At 49.8% G+C, this 20,116-nt stretch overlaps 1 protein-coding gene across 2 annotated transcripts in view; it reads left to right on the top strand.

The window, feature by feature from the left end:
* Igf1r (insulin-like growth factor 1 receptor) overlaps nt 1-19,535 on the top strand; it is a 281,571-nt gene extending 262,036 nt beyond the window's left edge. For both annotated transcript variants that reach the window (XM_005381615.2, XM_013512515.1), the window contains 4 exons: nt 1,982-2,141; nt 5,327-5,456; nt 10,772-10,906; nt 17,616-19,535. In XM_005381615.2, the coding sequence (XP_005381672.1) occupies nt 1,982-2,141; nt 5,327-5,456; nt 10,772-10,906; nt 17,616-17,997 (807 nt within the window). In that variant the 3' untranslated portion in view covers nt 17,998-19,535. The remainder of the gene's footprint in view (nt 1-1,981; nt 2,142-5,326; nt 5,457-10,771; nt 10,907-17,615) is intronic.
* The last annotated feature ends 581 nt before the right edge of the window (nt 19,536-20,116 follow it).

Below are 20,116 nucleotides of genomic sequence, written 5' to 3'. Positions count from 1 at the left end.
CTGGTTCCCTCACTCCCCAGTTCAGGCACAGAATAAAATATCAGAGCTTGCAGTCTTAGCGCTGGCTTTGCGCTTGGCCACGTGTGTCCTCAGCAGCCACAGCAGGTCCCGCACCTCCGTTTCCTCATGGGTAATGTTTTGGACAAGATAACTCCTGAAGTCCTTTTCACATTTAAAATTCACCCATAGGTTTGTCAGATTTAAATTCTTTCTAATTCACATCAAGTATGAAAATATATGTGCATATCTTGCAGTTTCATTATAGTCTCTGTGCCTTGCTTCAGTTAAGATTTGCTGAAGTTCCTTGTTAAGTATAAGTGCATGTGAGTGCTTGTATTATGTAGCTCTAACCAAATTAAAGATTTCTGTTCTCTTAAATTGAGAGAAGGCAGTAGTGTAATACCCTGAATTAACAGAATATCAGCCCTCTCTTGTCAACACGTAAGATAAAATTCCTTTTGTTGATTCTGTTTTTTACAACTTCCTAGTACACACTTATATTTCCTGCTCCAGTTCTTGAGTTGTCATGCATTTAAACATCACACTTCATCATCACATTTCCTCGTTTACCATGTATATTTAAAGCCCCGAATGTGTTCAAAGGAATGTTAGGTTCTAGGGGGAAAAGGAAGCCTAAACACTGTGTGAAAGACAGTAGCGCTTTTGGCTTCCCCTGCTGACATGATGTTGCTTCCCCCAAGTGACCAGGTGATGGGTACTTTAAGTCACTGGAGGCAGTCTTGATAACCTCTTTGGAATTCAACTGTGTGTGTGTCATGGGATGTGGAGAACCAACCTAGAAGTGCTTGGAGGTTGTTAGGCTGCTTCTAGATCTGGCTTTCAGTGGAAACTTAGCCTCTCAGTGAGCAGGAGACAACAACCACTGAGCCCTGGTTACAGGCCAGCTACCAAGTGGTCATCCCAGCAGTGGACCACTGTGGAGCGCGTGGGGAAGAGTCCAGGCAGTCTCACCCCAAAGTCCTTGGCGTGCTCTTCCTATACGCAGGAGCCTGAGCTGGGAAGGTGCTGGGTAGGCGCTGTCGGAGTGAGATGGTCTTGCATGTTTCGTGAGATGCTTTGCTAACTAGAAATCCACGAGAAAATCTATGACACCAGTAACCACAAAAGCTAGTTAGCATCTAAACAATGAGGTCATGCTTGGTTTTTCGCATTCTTTTTTCGCACTGAGAGCCTTGGGCATATATTTTATGTAAATCTTTTTTCCAAACAGATTTGTTATCATGTAGCGATGGCTCTTTTCCATTCCAGAGCCAGCATGTTGCCCTCTTCTGCAGAGAGAGGATGCTTATCCATGTTTCTGGGCACTATTTTGTGCTGGTCCCACCACAGTGAGCTTCAGCTGGACTTTAGATGTCCTCAGTGCCCACAGAAAACGCTAATCTGAGGTAAAGAAATTACTCCTCGAGTCTTAGAAGAAAGAAGAAGGAAAAGGAGAAGATAAATTTGATGGTGCTTACATGGGAAATAAAGCATGCAGGGTCCATTTAGGAAACACATTGGAATAACTCCACACTGCCTTTATAATGCACTTGTCTTCCTTTTACCTGCATTTTGAATATGGAAAGGAAAAGAATACAAGAACTAATAGAGATCTGTGTAACTGAGAGTCTTTAATATCAAAAATTGGTTTGTTTCATTTAAAATTTTTTACCTTAAATTTTAAAATTTTTAAAAAATTGTTTGAAATTTTTTGCCCTATCCAAAGTAGAAAATGCTGGACCCAAGTCACTCCTATTGGTGTCACCCTGTGTGATGTAGTCAGAGGCAGGCTCGTGACTTTACCACTAAGCAGAGGCCATGGTCTCCATCATAATACGTTCCTTCTGAGCAAATCTAAATTTCTTAGCATAGTGACCTGTAGTGCTCAGATTAAATAAAAGTAGATTTGCAAACCCTAAAGGAACTCAAGGTGGGAAAAGCCCTAAAATTTCTCATGTGATTGTTTTTTAATCTCCAACAGAATAACCCAGTCCTAGCACCTCCAAGCCTCAGCAAGATGATCCAGATGGCCGGAGAGATTGCAGATGGCATGGCATACCTCAACGCCAACAAGTTTGTCCACAGAGACCTTGCTGCCCGAAATTGCATGGTGGCTGAAGATTTCACAGTCAAAATTGGAGGTGTGTCCTTTGCTTAAGGAAGCGCTAAACGTACAGGTGGTGAGGGGTCTTACGAGCATTTGCCTGCTGCTGGAAAGGTTGTCCCAGCATGTCTCGTGCATGCAAAGACTTGAAATCAATGTGATTGTCTCTGGCTGCTGGTCAGGCACAAACTTGCCCACCACGCACAGACACAGTGGTCCAGGTAGTGACCGAGATCCCTGAGGTCCCCCGAGTAGAATCCTTCTTAGCACTGGTTACAGAAATAATTGAGACCGTGCCCTCAAGTGGGTTTGACTTGAGAAGAAAAAGTCACTGTCTTACCTTCTGTAGTTTTCATAGTGTGTAAAGAATACTTCCCCACACAGAGGTCCATAGCATTTTCTAAAACATGAAATGTCCTAACAGTGAAGCTTATCACAGAGCAGGAGCTATGACAAGGACAGACCTGGCAGCCCCTTAGGGGAGGAAGATCACTGCTTAGTGGGTTTCATACCTAGGGCTGGTGATTTGAGCTCTAAACCTCCCGTTAGACCCCATGTTGCCACCAACCACTGCAACATCAAAAAACGGGTTGGACTGAGTTTCTGATCACTGCTTAGAAACTCTTTTCAGACTTTCAGTTTGTTTTTGCTATGGACTTTTAATCCACCTAACAAAAAACACATACAGAATCAGGGTTGCTCAGGAAACCACCTGCTTTTACCAGGACTTTTATCTTCCCACTAAGATAGGATAATATATCAGAGAAATACCAAATACTCACCCTGAGAAACTGCAGAGGAGATAGCTTGCAAAGAAAACTATTTCCAGTTGACCTCTTGGTCTAGCTCTTGAACCCTTTGCTTTAGAAGCATTCCCCTGTCTTTAGCAATACTTTCATTCCCTTTAGCAGTGTTTTGTTTTTTTTTGTTTTTTTTTGTTTTTTTTTTTTTTTTTTAAATGAAATGTTTTGGCCCCTTAGTGAGCTACGAGTACCCCGCTAGAGTAGTTTCTAAGCAGGGTGAGCATCTTTCTTTTGCATTATGTGTAGGTTCAGGAGGTGTTGGGATGCAGCTGTATCATAAGAGTAGAGAGGCACAGTCGTAGCTCCTCATCCAGAACTCCCAGCATGTTCCTACGCTGAGCCAACCCCTGAGGGAGGCAGAGGGGGCCAACCCCTGAGGGAGGCAACAGTAGCCAACCCCTGAGGGAGGCAGAGGGGGCCAAGAGGCCGTTCTTCCCCAGAACTCCCAGGGAAGAGCCGATCTTCTTACCAGTTTGGCTTCCTTTTGCCCGCTTCCCTTCCTCATTTCCCTGTGGGGATTCATACTGTAGCTGCTCATCCTCGGCACAGGGGAGAGTACCTGGTGGGCCTGAGCATCAGTCCCGGTCATGCCTTAATGGATGAGCAGTCTGGTGCAGGAGTATTCACTTCCGTGAGCCTCAGTTTCCCCACTTCAGAAATGCAGGTGGTGCTAGGACAGACCCCAGGAGACTGTGGGAAGAACCAAGCATGTGCGTGTGGGGCAGGTATCAATACATGTGAGCTCCTGTCCCCGCCCCACCCCATCCTCCTCCCCACCCTCCCTGGTGCACAAGGGGACTGAGTTAAAACTTCTCACTTGTTCCACATCGCAGTGATCGAAAGGTTTTTTCGGTACCACTTACCATTTTTAATCCATATCAGCAAAGATGATCTCTGCTGTTTTACTGCATGCCCTGTTTTTAGGGATGCTTTCTTTATAATTGTGGTTTTTCTTCCTAGAAATAAAATGGGTGTGTGCATGTTTAGGAAGATGGGAGTGTTTTCTGGAGTTTCTTCTTTTCTATTTTTTAACCATAAGACAAATCCTCTCCTTTGTGGCTCACGGGTTAATTCAGAGATGAGCGGTTAGCACTTCGTTTCTGTTCTCCACGAGGGTCCGGAGATGCTGTCCTGGCGCCCAGTGTCTCATGGATTACGAGCACGACAAGTGATTTCACTGGAGGCAATTTGATGGCGCTTAGCGTAGAACAAGTGAATGATGTTAGTTACTGTCCGAAAAGCGCGCTGTGGTTTTGCTCTGTGGCCTCCCCTGTTTGCGGCAGGAGTTAGAGACATGAATGGACAGTTTCAGAAGGAGAGCAGCCCTTTCTCCCAGGAGGAAGAACAGAAGAGGTGTGTGAGGAAAGGTTGTGCGATTAAGTGGAAAATCAAAGTTCGACAAAGAGGCTTTAATTTAGGATTATAAAGTAAGCCTGCTGTCAACCCTAATTATGTGACATCTTCTGGAGATGCGGAAATGAAGACATTTTCACAGATGAGTGGCAGATGATGCCAAAGACCGGTGCTGAGGAGCAGCTTCAGAGGCCCAGTCAATAGCACCCGTAGCATCTTAGTGGTACACCTTGTCACCTTTGATCCTCCAAATATTTTCCCCTTTATTTATTTATTTATTTATTTATTTATTTTTTCCAATACTAGGAACCGAACTCACGACCTTGCGCTTGCCAGGCAGGCACTGTGCCACTGAGCTAAATCCCCAGCCCCCTTTTCCCTTTACTAAGCAATGAAATTTCTCACTTTTCTCTGGCAGGGGGCCAGGCCACCAAGTAAATGAGTCTGTAGTCTCTTGTTTATCTGACCAGGTTGTTCATTTTGATTCTGGTCTAGATCCTTTTGAAACACTGAGGATCCAACCAGGGCCCTGCGCATGCTAGACAAGCGCTACACCGCTGAACTTCCTCCCTAGTCCTTTTGACCTTTTATCCTGAGACAAGGCCTCGCTACGTTGCTGACCTCAAACTTGCGATCCTCCTGCCTCAGCCTCCAGTGCAGCTGGGATTACAGGCGTACACCACCATGCTTAGCTTTGAGCAGGTTTTAAAACCACGTGTCACTAATGGTCTATGCAGTACTTGCTGTCTGGATAATCATGGGCCTCAATAATTTGTAGACCCCCTCTCATTGTAAATGCCATACGGGAATTAGCTCCTTGGAGAGACCAGATTATGGATGTATTAAAAAGAGAGATTTCTTGCGATTTGCTTGTCATTTAACTGCCCCTTTCTGTTTCTCCTTTCTAAGCTGCAAACCTAACATTGGGCCTCCCCAGCTTGAAGCACACTGTGTCTCACCTTGCATATGGAGGTGGTAAAGAGTCCTGTGGTGGCGGCAGTGGTCCCTTTGCCCCGGAGCTGCCCCGACAGTGGCTGTAATTGTATGCCTTTTCTCTGCCTTCCAGATTTTGGGATGACGCGAGATATCTACGAGACAGACTACTACCGGAAAGGAGGGAAAGGGCTGTTGCCTGTACGCTGGATGTCCCCTGAGTCCCTCAAGGATGGAGTCTTCACCACTCATTCAGACGTCTGGTACGAGAGTCTTCCGCCGCAACAGCAGCCTGGGCCCCGTCGGCCTTGGCGTGTGTGGCTGCGTCTGGCTCAGGGACTGTCTGTCTTCCTGGTGTCTGCTCATTTTTGCCCATTGCCAGCTGTAGTTCAGTGATGCAGGAGCTGCACTCCATCATCTTTAGGATGTCCCTGTTGTCTGCAGGCAAGCTAAGGACAAAGGGCACCTGTGGGACTCGAAGGAATTTGTGGGACCAACATTCCCTTCATTCTTGAACAGATACCAGCTGTGCTCTCAGGAGCCTGGAGGACGCACAAGAGTCTGCCCTTCTCTCTGCTTCTCCCCTGCTGGCCAGTACTGTCTTCCCTCCTTTTTAGTAGATAGGCACTGTGTGTGTGCACGCATGCCTGCCGCACTCCTTGAACCTGTACACTGCAGACAGTGCTTTATTTAGACCCCAAGCTGTATGGGTCTTGATTGTGTTTCCTGTTGGTCCCACCTGCTGTCTGTGCTCTCTGCATGGGCATTCGATGGTAGTCAAGCCCTGGATGGTTATGCAAAGCAAAATGTCTCCCTTAGTAATAAAAGTGTCTTCAGAAGCTCTTCCGCCGGCTGAGGGTGCAAAGACTTTCCTGTGGGATTGTTTATTACAGTTTCTTGGAAACATTGTGCAGAGGCAGTCAGGTCTGAAATACAACTGAGGTTCTTGGCAGGCGAAAGCCCTGGCACATCCACATTCTAGAATGTCAGCAAGTATCTTGGCTTTCCTCTCGGGAGATCCCATTGCTCTCATGTTACAGAAAAGGTAGTTGTTTACTCCAGCTCTCTGGATGACCGCAGAGAGGAACTATTTCAATAGTGACCCACGTCATTTTTTAACCTCATGAACCTTTCACAGTCAAGGGCCTTGGATCTTATTTTGAAGACAGGTGCAAATTGGAAATAGCATTTGAATATGACCCAGCATATTCTGAGCCCAAGGATCAGATCTGTTGTGCTGTCAGCTCCAAGATGCTTAGCTTTTTTCTGTCAAATCAGAATGCTCTGAACCATTTTTAGACTGAGGTGTAGGAGACAACATACTTGGGTACTAGTACGCATCCATTTATTCTAGGCCAGTATGGTAACCTTTTAGAGCTTTCAGTGATAACAAACAGCCACTGTGACACACGTGCCATAGGTTTACCACCGTCTCAGGCTTTATGTCTCCAGGAGCTCCGAGGTCAGCTTACAGGATGAGAAAACAGAAACTGGGTGGGAAGATAAAGCTGGAGTTGTTAACATCTCACAGGCTGGTTCTACCCAGATTCTGGTGAGTTGCTATTGCTGTAACCAGCAGCAGGGTGTTCTGTGCCCATTTCTTTCCCTTTGACTGTGTGACCATAATGAACCAATAAGGAAAAATATGCAGGAAAGTAGGCATTTGAAAGTCATTCTATTAACTGTCCAGGCAGAGATAGTGCTTCATTTTTTTTTTCCTTTGTGTGTATGTGATACTAGGGAGATAACCCAGGGGCTTTATAAGCTATATTCCCGGCGCTTTTACAATTTTGAGACAGTGCTCACTAAATTGCCCAGGCTGGGCTCAATTTATAATCCTCCAGCCTCTGTGGGAAAGGACTCTTAAAATGTTGGGATTACAGTCATGTGCCACCACGCCCAACCCCTTTTCTGTTTTTGTTTTGCTTTTTGTTTGATTTTTTAACCCAACCTCTGAGAACTGGTTGAAGAAGCCCAGGACGCTGGAATATATGCAGCCTTGTGCTCTAATCTGGAGCTGCCCCTCTAAAAATGATGGAAAGCATTTCAGATTGTATTCCTTGGTCCAAAATAATCATTCCTCAATATTTAAAATGTAGAGAAAAATACAAAGGCTTTTGTTTGACTTTGTAAGAGACCCAAATATCTGAGGTCGGGAGGCACCCCTGAGATCAGGCCAGGGGCTCAGCTTTGCCAAGCCACCTCCCTCACTAACGGCCCATCTGGCCCTTCAGGTGTTTGCTCTTCATACACCTTCCTGGTGTTGTTTCAGTCCTCCTGACAAAGACTCCTGCACAACCTTGCACCCCACTCATTCCTGATCAGACAAGCTCTGGAGCTGTCAGAACAGCCAGGTTCCTGCTGTCACCCGAGCTTTTGTTCCTAGGCCCTCGGGTGCTTTGGCTGCTCCTCTCACACCCCTCTCCAATGGCCCTTGGGGGTCAGCAGACACAGTGTGCCCTTAGACACGGAGCAGACCCATCAACATACTGGGGAGTGGGCCCCACCACTCTTGATTGCCCTCCGAGCAGCCTCCATCTCTTGACTTACTGAGAAACTTTCCACACAGTCACAGATATCCAGGGCTATTTGCTTCTTCGGTGGCTCATTTCCATCCATGGGAAATGAGGATCTCTCTAGGGGTATCAGTTTGCTGGTGCCTGGGACATTGACATGCCACCTCCATCATGCGGGGCAGCACAGGCAGTGAATGCCAGCCCCGGCCACACACCCAGGGTTCATCACCAGCAGACAACACGATCTTTGTTCTGGAAGAATTTACACAGACACATTTGTCTGCTATTCAAAGATGAAACCTGTCCACACAGCATACAAGACTTCTGTGAAGGTGCTAATAGCCAGCCCCATGTAGTAAAATGCCTGCTTTGAAAAACACATGGCTGTTGCCTGTATCCCAGTGCTTCTGACTGGCTGTGTGGCCTTGGTCATGTCACAGGGCTTTGCTTGCTGTCTGTGTTGCCAGCTCCCACTGTGGTGCCTTGACAGGTGTTCAGATGGCTCCTGTGATGGCTGGTGCTGGGGAGAGATGGCACAGCCTCTGTACCTTGGAGCAAAGAGGTTTAATAGGACTCACTTGTCACTTAGAACGGTCTTAGAAGGGTGACCACAGAGCATGAGGTGCCTCTCAGTGACAGATGATACTGAGAGTCGCTTAGAGAGGAGCTTTTGCAGTCAACGTGACAAGCACCTGTGGTGAGCCAGCTCTGTCGTCGCCTGTTTTATTTCATGCATATGATTATGAGGGCCTCAGAAGTGGAAGCAGCAGGGACAAGAGACACCATCCCTGTCCTCCAAGGATAAAGTCTTGGGAACAAGAAGTAACCTGGCAGGTTAGGGTCACAGAAACCTTCAGAGACAAGATGAAGTCCTGGGGACATGATAAAGTAGGAGTCACCAGGCACCGTGGGAAGGGGGTTCCAGGCAGTGGGTAAGCTCAGGGCAGATGGGACAGGAGGAGCTCGTTGCAGATGAGAATGATGGGGATTTTGCAGGGAGTTAGGTTGTGAGATCACATAAACCCTCAGACTGTTAGGGATTCAGGACTAATTGTGCAGGCTCTGCCATGAATGTTCAGATTCTGAAGAAGAAAGAGCTCGGCCTAGAACTTTGATTTAAGAACTTTGCATTAACTAGATGTGGGGTTGTCCTGCGTAGGATCCTGGAGCCAAAAATGAAGGGTGTGTTAGGTTGGGCACGGAGGACCGCCCCCCACTCAGTAAGCGATGGGGCCCGACTGTCAGACAGCCCTGAGCCTCTGTTGGCAAGCTATGGTAGGAGCTGTGGAGGCTGAGAGCATCAGGAAGGCCAGAAGAATAGGGCCAGACAGTTCTGCTCAAGGCAGGTGTAGATAGCCAAGGAGCCAGGAACTTGGAGTAGAGCTCTACAGGTGGAAAAGACCAGGTGGGAGCCAACCAGAGGGACCTGGCTCCCTAAAGCCAGAGACACAGCAGGAAAGAACAGGTGGGGCAGGAGAAGTGGGCCCAGGAGGACAAAGTCTTCAGATCGTTCTCAGGCCAGCCTGCAGTTGGCAAAGATAGCAAGCTCATCATTTTTCATGCTGGCCCCCGTGCAGATGTGAGGCTGGGCACCCCATCCCCCAAAGCATGCGTGGGTGTGACCATCACAGAAGTTGACAGAAAGCCCTCGTTGGTCAGCCCAGGGCTTTTCAGTCCACACTTTGGTCTCTGAATCTTTGGCTTTTCTGGGTCTCTTGAGCGGCATGAAGGCTATTTCTTGGCCCCTGACAGAAAAGACCTTGGGTTGGTCAGTCCTCTGATTGCTAAGATCCTATTTCTGTCTGACATCTGCTTTTAGTATCAATTTGTACAAAACCCTTTTTGTTCATGGAAAGGAATGAAAGCAGCCAACAAAACATTCCGATACAAACTCAGAGCACCCCAGCTCCCTCCACCCAGCTCCGCCACAAGGCCAGGATCCCCGGAGCGCTCAGTGGGAAATACCCTGCCCATTTTTCTGTGAGGCTTGGCCAACACCCTACGCCTGGGGCAGGGCCCATCAGAAGCCTTGCGGGCTGACTGAAGTGACTCAAGGAGGAAAGCAGATGGGCCAGGGAGAATTCGTCAAGGGTGGGATTAGCTGTGGGGAAGCACATTTATTTTGCAGATTACAGCATGGTGTTTTTGTTTTTTGGGTTTTTTTTTCCTTTTTTTCAGTATTATCTGAAGTTTCTATGTATCTGTTTTAGTTTGCTCTTCTGAACTCACAGGCAAAACTGCATGCATGGCAGAATTGCTCACTGTTCTGCCTGCTGAGTTTGCTCCTCAGCCAGCCTCTGTGGGACAGCATTCATCAGTGGGAAGTCCTGTGGGCCAGGGCCGCCCACCCTGGTCTCCATGCCTGGGACAGAGGCCTTCAGGCCAGCAGCTTCTAAGCTCTCTGGGCAGGGGCTTTCTTTTCCCTTGGCCTAAATGTATCTCAGGATCTTTGTAGAGCTTTTAAATATGTCCAGGCCTGGACCTCCACCCATACCTATCAAATCAGAGCTTCTGTAAGGACCCCAGCTATCAATCTGTTTTTAAAATTTCTTGGAGATTCTCCTGCATAGTGAGCATTGAGGATCCCTTGGGAACAGAGGCCTCCAAACTAGCTGATGAGAAGAATCAGCCGAAGATCTCATTAAGCTTGATTGTCCCAAGTTAGTGTCCAGGCTGGGGCCTGGGATGGGGGGGTCCTGCGTGTTTTAATTCTTAGGCTAAGGCAATCTTGTGAGACCAGCCTGCTCAAGTAAATGGCTACACCTGGCCCTGAACGTGTGTGATCTAGACCAGGTGCTTCTGACCCATTCGGGGGCCACTGAAATCTCTGCCAGTGACACTTTCTTCTGCTTTGCCACCAGAGCTACTGTTATTGCACAGGGAACATGAGTGGTGACAGAGGAGGGCGGATGTCTCACACTTACGCGGTGCTTGGCCCACCCTCTATCAGGCACTGTCATTGTGTGAGGACAGTTTCTCAGTGCCCAAGGGTGAAGAAATGCTGGAGAAAGGGGGGTCAGGCCCATTCTTTCCAAGCCGCTCATATTCTTTTCTTCCTGTAGGTCCTTCGGGGTCGTCCTCTGGGAGATCGCCACACTGGCTGAGCAGCCATACCAGGGCTTGTCCAACGAGCAAGTCCTTCGCTTCGTCATGGAAGGCGGCCTTCTGGACAAGCCTGACAATTGCCCAGACATGCTGTATGTATTTCCTGGGTTGTGTAAGATTAGTAATACTAAGAACCATGCTTTTTGGTCCTGTGGAAACGGAAATAGATTAAAAGAGGACTTGTTGATTCTCAAGTGAGGAACCCAGTTTGTAGGACCTGTGCCTTTCTTCAGGCACCTTGATTCCACCCCGTATTCCTTAATCTTTCAGTTCTGACTTGCGGTTTGAACTGTGGTTTCTCAGGCCCAGTATCTCCATGCAGTATTTGACCAAACAGTCCTTGCTTATCCTTTCCATGGGAGGCTTAAAAGATGGGAAGACAATAAAGCAACACTTCCTACTCTTAAGTCAAATTCAAGAGGCTCTCCCCAGCCTTTGCCACATCTGATGCCCACAAAGTTTTACGGTAAGGACTCATAGTGTGAACCTCTGTTTCAGCATAAATCCACCACATTGACATCACCTCCAGCCCAGTTTTCTTCTCTGTTAAGTCACAGACCATCTAAGTGTCACCCCCGTAAGCAGTGTAGATTGGGATCAGAGTTAAGCCGATCCCTCTGGAGACACATGCCGAGCTTTGGGTACTGATGAATTTATCTCCTTACCCCACTATTGAAAGAATGCCTTCAGCATTCCTGGGCTTTGTTGGCTAATGAATGCTTGTGATTCTCCTTGGACCCACTTACTGTGTAGCATTCCTTGGAAAAGCCCCTGCATTAGTCAGCTTCCCATCACTTCAACAAACTCCTGAACTAATGAGCTTATAAAGAGAAAAAGGTTACTTGGGCTCACGGTCTTGGAAGCTCCAATCAGTGGTTACTTGGCTCTGTTGCCTTTGGCCTACAGTGAGGCAGCACATCATGGTGGAAGTGTGTGGCAGAGTAAAACCACTTTCTTCATAGCCAGGAAGTGAAATAAACAAGGAGAAGTGGCTGGAGTCCCACTGTCCCCTTCAAGGGCATCCCCCTAGTGACCTGAAAACCTCACCAAGAATCACACCTATACCACATGGGCTTTTGGAGGACACTCAGTACCCAAACTCCAGCCCCACCATGGTTGGATGATGTCCAGTGGCCACGAGGGAGTGGGCCAGCAGGTGTGGAAGCCATGCTCCCTTGGTCTCTCAGAGTGCCTCTGTCCCAAGATCCAGACACAGTCTCAACAGGCTGCCATCATTTGAGCCAGGCTTCAGTCCCACCTGAAGCTCCTTCAGGTAGCTAGCAGGAGTGAGTCCCTTGCAGACTGTAGATTGAGGGCTCTGTATTCTTGCTGCTAGTCATCTGGGGACCATGTTTATCCACTGGAAAGGACCCAGTGTCACATGAGTCCTTGTCACATGCTGCCTCCACCGGCCCTCACAGAACTGCAGCTTATTTCTTCACGACCAACAGAGGCTGTAGTGCTTCTACTGTTTCATGCCTGATTGTATCAGATCCTTTCACGATAATGTCCCTTTTGAGCAATTCAACCACCTGATGAGAAGCCTAATTAAAGGAATGAAATATCCCATCATATTCACGAGTTCCACCTACACTCAGACAGGAGGTTGTGCGGGGTGTTCACACCAAGAACAGGAATTTTGGGGCCGTCTTAGACTCCCACGGCCTTAGAAACAGAAACTTGCTGTCTCAGCAAACACTGGTACAGTGCTGTGCTGGGGGAGTAAAGCCATCATGATTAAGGCTCTGGGTCTCCTGTGACCCTCATCAGGGAGCCCCCTCTGTACAGCCTCTTTGGGACTCTGTAGCCCAAAGTTGGAAGAGCCCCAAAGGGCCGCTCAGAATACTTTCTTGCCCAGCACAGAAACACCCCCTACTCCATCCATACCCAAAACTTAAGAGTCAGAAATACTGATAAGCACTTATTTTGTCACAGGGTTTCTGTGGCCTGGAAGCAGGGCAGTGGTCTTAGACTGACTCAGAGTCTCCAGGAGGTTACAGGCCAGCTGTCCAGAGTCATCTAAAAGCTTTCCTGGTGTGGCAGATCCCCTTCCAAGGCACTGATGTGTCTGTGCACCACGTGAAGGCCGTTTCTACGTGGACCTCCCCGTAATGCTGCTGGAGTGTCCTCATGACACGCAGCCGGCTTGCCCTGGAGCAGGCCTTGGCCGACTCAGGAAATGTTTTTGGCTCCGTGCGTCTCCACGAGCTTGACTGCAACGACTCAGCTCTGCTGCTGTGGTGCAGAAGCAGCCGTGGAGATCACATGGACAAGTGGGGCTGTGCTCCAATAAAACTTTATTTTTGGACACTGAAATTCGAATTGCCCGTAATTTCATGTTGTCACTAGGTGTTCTTTTTTTGGATTTTTTTTTTCCCTAACCATTTACAAATGTAAAAGCCACTCCTAGTTCAGAGGCCTTACGAAATCAGGCAGGCAGGAAGCCAGAGTGGACCTGTGGGCCTGGAGACTGCCTACCTTGCTGTGCTCCGCCTGCAGTGCTCTACAGCAGAGTGGATGCCACAGTGGGCTGCACCAACTCCTCCGGGTTACGCGACACTGGGGAAGATCAGCTTGAGAAACTCTGGGGCTCCAGAGCCTGCTCCCGCTCCCCACACCGGCAATATCCCTCACAGGTGACCAGCTGCTCTGCACCTTGAACAGCATGGCTACTCTATTGGCACCAGCCGATTTCTAAGAAAAAGCCTCCTGTAGAGCCCAAACACAAGTAACAGAGTATGAACATTCATGCCCACTGAATTTACATAAGGGTGCGCAGTGCTAGACTAGATTTGAACACCCGAATCAGTGGCGTGTAGCAAGCTTAGCAACAGTCTAAGAGAGCAGGTGTGAGTTTTGTTCCTGTGGTTTAGGGCTGGTCACAGGAGAAGGATTGTTTTTGTGTTTTCCCTTTGACTCAAGTAAACCTTCATCTCTGGGAAACTTGTGGGATTCTTGAAGTTGATCCTCCTCCAGATGACTGGAGTTTTAATATTAATTTAATATGCCTGGGAAGCAGCCCACCTGCCATGGGAAAGGCAGAGGACTTCCTGTTCCCAGCGCGGGGTGATGAGGAAGTTTACACAGAAAGGTTACTTCTGAGTGTGAAATGTTTAATTCAGAAGGCATTTCTGCTTTGCCATCCAGAACCCTCTTGGCAAATCTGCCTCCCTTCTAAGAACAGAATGAAGGGAGGCATGCTGGTTTCGTAGGGAGTGTCTGTCCTGTCCTCGGGGAAGGAAGGAGTGCTCTCCCGGAGGGGTTCTTTTGTTGCATGAAATGAAAGAATGAACTGTGTATCCCAGAGCAGAGTCCCTGAGGCCTTGAAAGTTGCCTGGACCTTGGGGGTCTCATGTGGGAGAGCAAGTGCTTCTTCCACTGTGTGGTTTGTGAGCGGGGAGAGGCACTCACTGGTAATAGGGTGGCCCCTGAGGGGCTTGGGCTCAGCCTCCGGAAGACCCTTCAGCTGTGTGCCAATGCCTAGGCCAAGTCCCCACCCCTCAGCATCTCAGAGTATTCAGCTATCCAGGAAAGACTCCGTTTCTGAGAGCCCCAAGGCCACGGCTCCATTTGAATTAATTTAGCAAGCCTCGTGATTAGGTGCAGGCTGTGGTCCCCCTGCTGTATTCGTGTTTTAAATGGACAAAGCCCATCCTCAGCCCACTCTTCCGCTCAGAACTCCAGCTACACACATCACTGAACCCTCTGGGTGCATGCTGGCTGCTGGGGTCGCAAGGATGAGTACGGAGTAGTCCTGGGTGTCATGAAATCCGGTGATGTAAAAGGCCCCAGCTCTAACGCGGCAGGATAAGGAGACTGGAGCTCAGCTGTGAAAACTCAAGTCAAGAAGCCCTTTGTCCTGGTAGCTTTTCCGCGGCCCCCTGTGAGGTCTTCAGTATGCACGAGTCAGGGAAGAGCTTCAGCCCAGATAAGCACGCTCAGTGGAATCTGCTTGGGCAGTTTTCAAACTTTGGTTTTCCTTTTGCTGATTAAAGCCGCTCATTGCTCAGAACCCTGGGCAGCATTTGCAGGGGTCAAATACTGGAGTCCGAGTATCCAGGAATGGCTGCTCCTATCCAGTGAGCCTGGCAGGAGCTGGGCCAGAGCACCAGGGGCCACAACCCCCTGCTGCCGATCCTGCACGGAAAGTGGCTCCTCACACAGCCTGGCTGTTGAGGCTGCGCAGGGGGCACAAACTCAGCCCTGCAGGACCTCTCTGGAATCTGGTCTGTCTGGTGAGAGTTAGTGCCAGGCTGAGGCTGTGCCAGCATGCGGCATCGGGAGTACGCATTGGTCCTGAGCTGCCTGGAGCATCTTGGTTTGCTGACTTCTCCCGGATCACAGCCTGCTGTTTGGGGATGTCGGGGTAAGGGTCAAGAGGAGGGCAGCAGGGATCCGGAGGCGCCTGTGTGCACACAGCCTGACCACCACCCAGCGCCAGCCCTGGACTGCTCTGGGAAGCCACTTCCCAGCAGGGCAGGAGTTCCCTGGGGCCCTGGGAGGGGAGTGTTCATTCAAGGACAGCTTTGGACTCTCCAGGACTGACCAGTGGTTTTTTTAAAAAGTGTTTTTTAAAAGAAGACTTATCAGCTCATAAATCCTGCTAGAGTCTCCTGGAAAGTTTTCTTGTGGAAGTAGTGTAAACAAGGTCTTGATTCCCACAGAGTAAAAAAGACTTCCTTTTATGGGCAGCACTGGAAGGGCCGTGACTCTGGAATGATTTAAAAGCAGTGTCACATGGCTTGTTTGTGCTGATGTCACCACAGCACTGCCCTCCCGGTGGCACCTCCTCAGCCCCCAGCCACAGGGCACAGAGCCAGACGCAGCTCATGTTCCGGGCTCCGGCTGCGCTTCTATTCAGGGGTAAGTCACTCAGCCGGAGAGGAGGTTGCAGCCCAGCGATTGAGATGTGCTCCTTGTATTTATAGCCCGTTTCAATTAATTTTTTGGATTTGGTCTTTTTGGGGGAAAGAATGGGGTATGGGAAGGCAGGCCTGTGTGCCCCCTGACCAGAAGTGGGGATAGTGCACTGGATACCCGGTTTCCGGTGCAGACAGCCCTCCTGTGAGGGTCTGACAGCAGCCAGGACAGGGGTGTCTCCTAGGGGGTCCAGGTCACCCCATGGCCGCTCCACCCTGTTTGTGTGACCTTGGGCAGATAATGCAACCTCTTGGTGCTTCTTTTCTTCCACGTATGAACAGGATGTGTAGGACATATACTTAGCAGCTCCTCCTTCACAGACCATGAGGGTGAGCACCGGCCCCACACCGATACTCACTGCCCGACGCCTTCGTGGTCAGCACCCTATCCAGCTGGACTCAGATGGGAAAATAATTCATGTCTTCCTCTTTTGCCCTGTTCTTTTTCTTCTCCATCAGGTTAGCCATCTTTTTTTGCAGAGGACCAGACAATAAATATTGTACCTCTGCAGACTAAACAACCTGGTTCTAACCGAGCAATAGGCAGTGGGATTCTAAAAGCAGCCACAAGTGACACATAAACAAATGGCCTCCAGCAGCATGTGGCCCACCTGTAATTTGCTGACCCCTAGGCCTCCAGATGGTGAATTCTGGATGGGTCTCCCTCGCGCCCATTCTCATCCTCTCCCAAGGTCACTACCCTCTGCCAGAGTGACCCGGCCTGACCCACAGCCCTTGAAGGAAGCTGGCCAGGTGGGCGGGGAGCCTGCCTCTGTGCCAGCAGCTTCCACACTGATGGGGTGGGGTAAGAATGGGGTCTCCCTCAGAGTTCTCCCAGGGGCTGGATTAAGTAGGTCTCTTGGCCACACGATCAGCCCAACAGAAGGCTAGAAGTCAACTTGGGGTGCTTGGAGTTTCCTGTATACGGAACGTTCCATTTGGCCATTTTTACTGGGCAGGGTCTCTATAGCTGGAAGTTTTAAAAGAAAATAAAAGGTGTAACTTCCCAGTAAGAACAGAGATAGAAAGGGAGGCCCTGGGTCACCTGCTTGTGTCAGAGAGGCCCACTGGCCGACCCTCCTCATGCTGCAGCCGCTGTGCAGTCCTTATCAGCTCACAATATGCTCCTTGGCCTTCTTCCTCGGCCCCGGGATCCCTGGGTTCCAAACTTTCGTCAGCGTCCCATACTGTGGCTGGGAAGACTCCTGTGACCCATGGAATTCTACGGGCTTCTGGGTTTGGTGGCCCAGCTGGTGTGACTGAGGCATGACACACCTTCATACTCTGTTCTCTGCCTGTCCCTGGCTTGCAGACAGGACTGCTGCCCAGGGAATTTCTGGCGGGCTTGTTGGGATACGGCTTGAGGTCTCCATCAGGGCCCTGCTGACGTGGGGTGGATTGAGACACCCAGAGGCGTGTGTGCTCCGTGGGTGTGGCAGCCCTGCCCCCTCCTAACTCAGGACTTCCACTAGGGTGTCCCTGTCCCAGGAGGAGGCTTAGAAATGGACCAGTGGGCATCAGGAAGAGATCGCTGTCGGGGAGGCTGTGATCACGTCCCAGCCTTCTGAGTGGGAGAAGGAGGCATTCTGCCTTCTCCTTGTGGAAACAGTGTTCACAGCAGCCACGAGAGGTGCTTCAGCCAAAGGCTGCTTGTTTATGAAAGCACTTAGCAGTGACCCTGTAGACCAGCCCCGTGGTAGCAGGCTCTGTGTGAACCGAGCTTGGCTCTTCTCAGGAAGTGAAGTTCAGGGCTGTATGTCAGGTTAGGGACTGGGTTCTGGATCAAGTGAGCTGACGGGTGCGGGGAAGGGGGAGGTGGACAGCCGGGGGCTCCGAGAGGCACCAGAGCAATTCTGTCTTCCTCCGCCTGTCCTCCCCTCAGGTTTGAGCTGATGCGCATGTGCTGGCAGTACAACCCCAAGATGAGGCCTTCCTTCCTGGAGATCATCAGCAGCATCAAAGACGAGATGGAGCCTGGCTTCCGGGAGGTCTCCTTCTACTACAGCGAGGAGAACAAGCCGCCTGAGCCGGAGGAGCTGGACCTGGAGCCCGAGAACATGGAGAGCGTCCCCCTGGACCCCTCAGCCTCCTCGTCCTCCCTGCCGCTGCCCGACAGACACTCAGGACACAAGGCCGAGAATGGCCCGGGCCCCGGAGTGCTGGTCCTCCGCGCCAGCTTCGATGAGAGACAGCCTTACGCGCACATGAACGGAGGCCGCACGAACGAGAGGGCCTTGCCGCTGCCCCAGTCTTCGACCTGCTGACCCTGGATCCCGCGTCCCGTGCAAACAGTAACGTGTGTGCACACTCAGCGGCGGGTGGGGGGAGAGAGAGAGTTTTAACAGTCTATCCACAAGCCTCCTGTACCTCAGTGGATCTTCAGAGCTGCATTGCTGCCCACGGAGACCGCTTCTCTGCAGTAAACACCTTGGGATGTTCCTTTTCTCAATATGCAAGCAGCTTTTTATGTCCCTGCCCAAGCCCTTAACTGACACGGGGGCCTCTGAGAACCTTAATGACAACACTTAATAGCAACAGAACACTTGAGAATCGAGTCTCCTCATTGTCTTTCCCTCTCTCTTTGTCTCTCTCTCTGTGTCTCTCTCTGACTCTCTTCTGCTTCATAATGGAAAATACTTGCTGCAAGCCCCGCTGGAAAGCCCTTTTTATCCGATGGAGGAAACGGCTGTCCCTGGGGCCCCGTATCACCCCTGCACACACCTGCCTGGCACCATGGGTCAGTATCTCTCTCTCCCTCTCCCTCTCTCTCACTCTCTCTCTCTCTCTCTCACACACACAGGCACACACACACACACACACACAGTTTTTTTTTAACTGTATCCTTAACCTTTTTAGGGTCACCTGAAATTTAAAAAGGGCCATGGTTCACCCACGGTTGTTACCATTTTAACGCTGCCAAATTTTGCCAAAATCCTAAACTTTCTCCATTACGAACCCTACACTGAATTTCTTCCGCCCAGAGGCATGGGGTGAGCACAGCGTCTAATTATAACTCCACGTAAGAGACATGTGGGTGACACACTCCATCAGACTGTCCCCCGGTGTGCTTCCCGAGTCCGTGTCCACCTGGGGCTCCCTGCTTTCCATGACTAGGTTATTATTTGGGGGAATTGGGCAAAATGGTTATTTTCCCTCACGAAGATGGGAAAGGTGGAGGGGCTTCCCTCCCCAGCCCCTCAGCTCTGCCCCCACAAGGATTCTGGAGGAAACAGACCAAGAGCGCCTGAAAGCCCGGCTTCCAGCCCAGTGGTCCTCGTGCCAGTCTCCCCAGCCCCGTCCTGCCCCCAGGGGACACAGACAGGAAGGGGTTCCCAGTGACTCAGCCCAGCCGCTCATGCAGGTGTGCAAGGGAAGGGACTGAGACACCACAGCAGTGAGAAGCAGCGCAGGCAATGGATTCAAGCATTCTAAGCTTTGTTGACATTTTCTCTGTTACTAGGACTTCTTCATGGGTCTTACAGTTCTATGTTAGACCGTGAAACATTTGCATACACATCGTCTTTAATGTCACTTTTATAACTTTTTTACGGTTCAGATATTCATCTATACGTCTGTACAGAAAAAAAAAGCTGCTATTTTTTTTGTTCTTTATCTTTGTGGATTTAATCTATGAAAACCTTCAGGTCTACCCTTCTTCCCTTTCTGCTCACTCCAAGAAACTTCTTATGCTTTGTACTAGAGTGTGTGATTTTTCTTCTTCTCCTCCCAGTAATTGATACTTCTAGAACATAATTTGCCATGAACTGTTTGATGCCTTTTTATAAATACACCCTGCTCCCTGGCCCCGGCCCCATTCTTTGTCTTCTAACCCTGTAGGCTCTGTGGGCACGAGGCGGGTGAGGGAAAGAGGTGGATCAGGGGCTCGGCCCAGGACCTGGCCCCATGCCCCTCTTCTCCCAGGCCTCCTCACATGGCGTTGGAGTCTGTTACAGCGCAAGACATGACGCAAACTCAGGTCAGAAATACAAAGGCTGAATATCTCACGCATCCTTGTTCAGTGTTTATAGTCCCTGGTCCTTAACAGTCTCACCTGCTCTTTCCCTTGCCTTTGTTTTGGCTTGTGACACACATATATATATTTTTTTAATTCTTGGGTACAACAGCAGTTTTAACTGCAGACATTAGGCATTTGGATTACTATTTTTTTAATGGATATTTATCCTTCCATCCCACGGAAAACAGCTGCTGAGTCCCAGGGTGCTTCAGAGCGAGGCCCAGCGGGCCCCTCTGCCACCCTGTGCCACCATCTTCACTAGACCGACCTACCTGTCTAGAACCAGAGCATTCTGCGGGACCTGTCTGCCCCGGCAAGGCCTGGGCCCCAGCGCCGTGGCTGGCCCAGGGGCAGTGAGCCACTGCCGG

Source organism: Chinchilla lanigera, unplaced genomic scaffold (assembly GCF_000276665.1).
Source record: "Chinchilla lanigera isolate Chin_1 unplaced genomic scaffold, ChiLan1.0 scaffold00015, whole genome shotgun sequence".
In the NCBI taxonomy this organism is placed as follows: Eukaryota; Metazoa; Chordata; class Mammalia; order Rodentia; family Chinchillidae; genus Chinchilla; species Chinchilla lanigera.
This window is presented reverse-complemented; position numbering and strand designations above follow the sequence as displayed.